Genomic DNA, 6,000 nt, shown 5'->3' on the forward strand with positions numbered 1-6,000 from the left:
GTAACTATTCTGCAGATCACTCTAACTCTGCTGATCAGTGTTACTGACCTACAACATGAATCAGGCCCACTGTTTGCAAAAATTAGACCCTGGAGCAAAAAAACTCAGAGTCTAAGCATTTTCATCATGTACATTTATTATTCTTAACATTTTTCACCTCTTTTTTAGGGAGTAAATCTTTATGCAGTGATGGAAGCTGGAAATTTCATCTGCACAGCTTTGAACAAGAAAACAAACTCAAAGGTTGCACAAGCTTCCTTCAGTACTGGGACTGTCAATTAAATGGATTTTTTTTTTTGCAGCTTGATCACATTCTTCATCTACTTTGACCAAGGACATTTGTATCAGGAAAGCAAACATAAGAAAACCACTTCAGCAAAGAACAAAATAGAATATATAATTTTTTTATTATGGGAAGAATTATTGTACTGTACTGTCTTGTTAAGAATTGTCTGATTTGTAAGTAAGAAATAAATGACTGTAGTAGAGAACCACATGCTTGGTTCTTCTACAGAGAAAAAAAATGAATTTTTAGTTCTTTTCAGGAAAACTGGATAGAAACAGTGAATACATAGTTAATTTTTAATCAAGATGACTTTCAGAACAGTACAAATATTTGCAGTAGTTTATGAGATCCCATGCTGTGTGTGGCCATTCTATTGTGTTTTATTTATCTGAATCTTTACTTTTCATTTGTCAAGTTACTTGTGTTATGAACATGGAGACAAATCTGAATTCACCATAAGAATTTTTTAGCAATAGAACTTTTTTTAATTTTGTTTTGTTTAACATCTGTGAAATTATAGATAACTTTAGTTTGTTCCAAGACATTGTGGTGCGTGGCAGTCTGCCAGATCCTTCAAATATAATGCAAATTTACTTATTTGTTATGTATGTTAAATTTGTTGTAGTTGCCTTTTCTCGTCAAATTATTAAAACCTAATTATATGAAGCAAACAAAAATTGTCAAGCTCTTCAACATCATTCAGGTTCATAGTAGTAGAAGGGGTGAAATTTCATCCAAGGTCTCATCAAACAATTCGATTTTTCATTCTATAGGCTATGAATTGATATTCTCCCTCATCAGTCATGAGCCTTTTAGGATAACAGAATTCTGCTGCACTAGCTTACACAAAAGGAACCACTTATAATTTTTTTTTTTTGTGCTCTACTGATAGTGATACTTTGTGAGCATCTTGATTTGCTTGACCTACCCTGGATGCATGTTTGGATCACCACAAAAAAAGCTCTGTCCTCTTTTTCCCACGTTTCAGCTGGGGCTTTGTTATTTAGCAGACACTATGGCTCATATATCAAAACATGAACTTAAATAAAACCAGGTTTTGAACCATTCACAGATTTTAAAATTCTGTAATGGATTAAATCCAATGAAGTGAGGAATCTGCAGCAGTATTTAGGCTGTACTTAGACTAATAATTAGTAGTTAAGCCTAAACTTTGTGCCAGAATTGACATCCTAAATACTCCCTAATTTAAGTGCCATTTACCCCTGAAGGTGACTAACCACACTGTAATATCTTCCCATTTAACAATAAGTTTTCCTCTTAGTTTTCTCTGTGGAGGCATGGAATTGGCTCATTTTGAGCTGAAGTATGCAGTTCTCATGTAGGGCCTGATGAATTTTCTTCCACCCAAGACCCTGTGAGCAGGTTTAATCCACATAAACAAGATTTAGTTTCTCCAAGAATGCAAATGAAGTCAGCCCTTGGAAAAAAATAAAAAGCAGCTGTGATGCAAACCACCTTTTAAATATTAGCCTGAACGTCAGAGTAGGCAAATGATGTGAGACTGAGCTTGCTGCTCAGCCTGAGGAGATTCAAATACACATTTTTGGGGCATCTTAATCAATGGATCTAACCACCCCTCTATATACATAACTGAAAAAGAACACACTTTCAAGTAGATCTGCATGAAGTTGTGCCATTGAGTAGGATGGAATTAAAAATTCCTAAGACCAGAAAGATCACAAGGAAAAACATCTCTGCAACAGATTGCAGAGTTCTTTTCCTTGAAGGTGGGTGGTGAGGTCTTCAGTTGTCAGCCAAGTTAGGAACTGAACAAATACTGTCCTTTTTTTTTTTTGTTAAATATGCTAACTACAGCATATTAGATAAAAATATGTGGGTTTACTACTAACACAATTTTTGTGTTCAATGAAATACATATGTAGAACACGGACTACAGAATAAAAGGACTAGCTCTGCTCAGTTCTGTGGGAATTCTAGAAGTCTGTGTTCCTAACTACCATGAAGCCTTGCTAGCTTTAGCTGTAGGAGATCCTTACACTGTGGAGGAGTTTTCCAATATGTCTCTGTGCACAGCACATCATACCATAGCCTTTTGGGCTGTCCAGTTTGCAATTCTAAGGCTCTTAACTCTCCCTATGCAGTGAAACAGGGTACCTATTAAATCATGGGGATGAACAACCAAATGTCTCAGTTCGTTATTGGATCTGTTTTACAAACTACTTGGAAGCTGGTCTGTTATTCTATAATGATGTGAGCACTGGAAAAGATGAGCAGTCATATCTGGAGCCTGTTTTTTACCCACACGTTCAGCTTCAACCACATAGTGAGTCTGGGGTGGAGGTCACAGACAAATAGATTGTCAGGATTGTTACAAGACAGAAAGAAACACACAGAATAAAAAGAACCACAATAAAACAACCAACCAAAAACAACCTAGTGTTTATGTGCCAAAAACGCCACATGGGATGAATTTAGGTCTGTGGGTCCAGGTGAGCAATCCCTGTAAAATCCTTGTTTACTTGTAGTGTGACTGAGAGTCCTGAAACATCTCATGTTCTCCCTACTGAAATTTTTTAGGCATGTGAAGTGCTTCTGCTCTGCTTTCCTGGGTTGGCATCATTTTTACTGTGCAGAACATTTTGACACCTAATCTTTAGCTTCACAGAATAGGCATATGTTTCTCTTAAGATCAATAGCTATGCTACACTCCTTCAAAAACATGTCAAGCCACGGGATGATGTTCTCCAGTGCTTCTGACTTCCTAATCTTTATGCTTATATTCAGAGTGACCCATCAGTAGTGGTGTCTGTTCTTTTAGTCCCTACCAGTGTCCTCCACTGAGTACACTGTTGTCACTTCACCCTGAAGTAACCCTCTGGCTGTGGAAGGTTCGCATCATGGCTTCCATGAGCAGGTGTTCTTATCACTGTGTCATTATAAAAATTATATATATGTTTTTATTTGTGGAAAGGTATCAAGAAAAATCAACAGAGTTCTGAATATCATGAGCACACTGTTGGAATGTGGGGACATGCTGTTTCTCTGTTTTGCTGTTAATGGTGAAAAGGCTCTGAGAGCATGTGGGAGGGAAGAACTAGTTACTGACTGCCCTCACCAAGTCTTATCGGAGACAAATGAGATATACCAAAGCTTCTATGCTTTGGAGACTTTCTTCTGTAGCACACTGTATCAAAGTCACTGGAGAGATCTCACAGAACAACATGGAGATCATCTTAATGTGCCAAGGCCATGGAGTATGTAAACTGGAGTTCCCAGGGCAGTCTCTGGTCTGTGCTCTGGTCTGAACCTCTGGAGGTTCAACATCTAACCAGTGTCATATTGCTGGAATTTTCTTTAATACTTTCACAGTAGTTTTTCTTTATCCCATGTTGTTGGCAATAGCTAGAAAAGCAAATACTGTCTTCTTTGGCTAGTCAAGATATTACATTGTTCTAAAGGTAGGGCTGGTGTGCTTTTCTGGAGGACAAGTTGATCAGTTCCATTACTATGGGCATAATCATTCTTCAGTGCCTTTCAGAAGACAGCAATGACATGGATCCCATACATGGATAGTGCTCTTGTCTTCCAGCAGCACTTGGTTTGTAGTTTAAACTTTTATGTATTAGGGCAATTTGGCTCTGCACCAGCACTTTAATGTTTCATTTTCATGTATAACCAGAGTTTATGGAAGGAAGAACTAAATATTCTGGTCTTGAGAATAAGTCCATCGAGGCTTTGGCTAATTTTCCTCTCTTAATAGCGTCATTTGAGTTCATAAAACTTTTATTATTGTATTAAGGAGTCACAAAATTAAGACTGCAAGTCTGTGAGGTAAAATTCTTATGTTTGGTATCAGTGCTGTTGAAATGAAATAATACTTGTCCAAAAAGTTAGGGTGAATGTATGAGACCTGCCTATTTTTTCACTGAGTTATTTTAAGGGGTAGAAATATTGTTTACTTACTGCGATACCTGAAAATCAGTATTCTCTGCCACTGAATTCTTCTATGATTTCTGACACTGCCTTAAGTTCTCTGTTGATTGTGAAGTATCTAGAAAAGTGACTAAACAGATATATCAGTCTGGAGAAGTAAATGAAAGATACTTATTTTCAGTCTTGACTTGCTGATCAATGCTTTTGTTATATTTTTGAAGATTATTTTTCTCTACAGTCCTGCTGTAATGCAGTGATATTCATTGCTGCAATAACACAGCAGGCAGAAGGAATGCAGCCAAAGTCAACTTAGTCCTTTGAAACTGATGTCAAAGAGATGCTATTTTGTTAAGGAATTGTCATGTATCCTCTTGGTTAAATGCATTTGTGATTTTGCAATATGTGGTGTTAGCTGAGATAAAATCTGTCTCAGTGTTTATTGAAACTGATATACTCATGTATTACGCCAGATTCAGCAGTTCTGACTAACCAGCTCATATATACAGCATTAGCAAATATAAGCTGTCACTGACATGTATGCCTGTGTTGACTTTGTTACCTAGTAATCAATTTTGAGTGCTTTTTCTTAGGATTACCTTTTTATCTGGCATTCCTGTGGGCTTTTATAGCAGAAAAATCTCTTTTAAGTTACTAGGGAAACATTTCTTTCCTGCATTAACTAAACAGTAAAAGCTACAGCCAGGAGTAGAGGTAGGAGTTGAAAAAAATTCCATGAGGCATTATCTAACTTCACATATTCCAATGCAGAGTAGAAATCTGTGCCCTCTAAGTGATGTCTGATGAAGACTCCCTACATACTTCATGGGAGACTGAATGACTTCAGCATGTGGTCTGAAACATCAACATGTTGATCAGGGAGATTTCTTGGCAAAGTCAACAGCAAAATTCTCTACCCCGTGCTACTATTGAAGTGCCTCTGCATGAGCTGCAGTTAATTATTTTCACTAGTTTGAATGCAATGGTTTGTATTTTCCCTGGTGGAAAGACACCCACAGTAATTTTTAAGAGAACTGAATGGTGTTCTATGTTTTATGGCACCATTTTGGGGACCGTGTTGATGCTGCTTCCATCCATCTTCTGTTACTAGCTTGATCTGACATCTAACTCAGAGTACCTGGATGCGATTGCCACAACAGCCTGAAAAGGTCAAGCTCATGTCTGTCTGTCCAAGCAGCTCATTCTCTCACCACACAAACAGGTGAGAACGGCCAAGAAAAAATCTTCATTTTGAAGAATTCAAGACTCACTGTGGCAAGACAGGAAAAGTGGAGACCTGGACTTTACAGCTTGTAGCTTTAATACTGCATAAAAAAGGGCTATTCCTGTGTACTTGTCTCAAAAACTCTACAAAATTGATTCGGAACAATCTTTAGATAAAATGCATAAACAATCTCAAAGAAAATACAAACCCAGTATTCCCCCTTTCAAATGACAGTGCTGTAAGGCAAAAATTTATGCTCTCTTCCTCTAGCCCTATCAATCTTCATGTCTTCACTTTGCAAAGTCCTAGCTCCAACAGAAAGGGGATAAATGCCACATCCTTACCCAAAATGACCCTGTGTCCTGGGAATTCCAAGTCATCAATGAGACTTAATTTTCCTCATTTGGGAAGATGTCATATTTCAGGGGAAACATTTTTAATGATGAAGCTCTTACAGAAATACTGCTTTTTCTTCCATCATGATTGGATTCAAAGATCTTAAAGGTCTTTTCCAAACTAAACAATTCTATGATTCTATGATCACAAAACTGTTCATGAAGCACCTGAATACAGATCA

General features: G+C 37.4%; 1 protein-coding gene across 2 annotated transcripts in view; it reads left to right on the forward strand.

Moving 5' to 3' along the window:
• The window catches only part of HMGCLL1 (3-hydroxy-3-methylglutaryl-CoA lyase like 1), a 75,429-nt gene that overhangs the window by 67,403 nt on the left and 2,026 nt on the right, over window positions 1-6,000 (forward strand). Inside the window, exon 9 of one of the 2 annotated variants that reach the window (XM_064650319.1) lies at window positions 169-4,735. The exons of the other annotated variant lie outside the window; for it this stretch is intronic. Within the exon in view, the coding sequence (XP_064506389.1) occupies window positions 169-282 (114 nt within the window). The 3' untranslated portion in view covers window positions 283-4,735. Of the gene's footprint in view, window positions 1-168; window positions 4,736-6,000 lie in introns of those variants that run through there. 2 annotated transcript variants of the gene reach the window in all.

This window comes from Pseudopipra pipra, chromosome 3 (assembly GCF_036250125.1).
Source record: "Pseudopipra pipra isolate bDixPip1 chromosome 3, bDixPip1.hap1, whole genome shotgun sequence".
Lineage (NCBI taxonomy): Eukaryota > Metazoa > Chordata > Aves > Passeriformes > Pipridae > Pseudopipra > Pseudopipra pipra.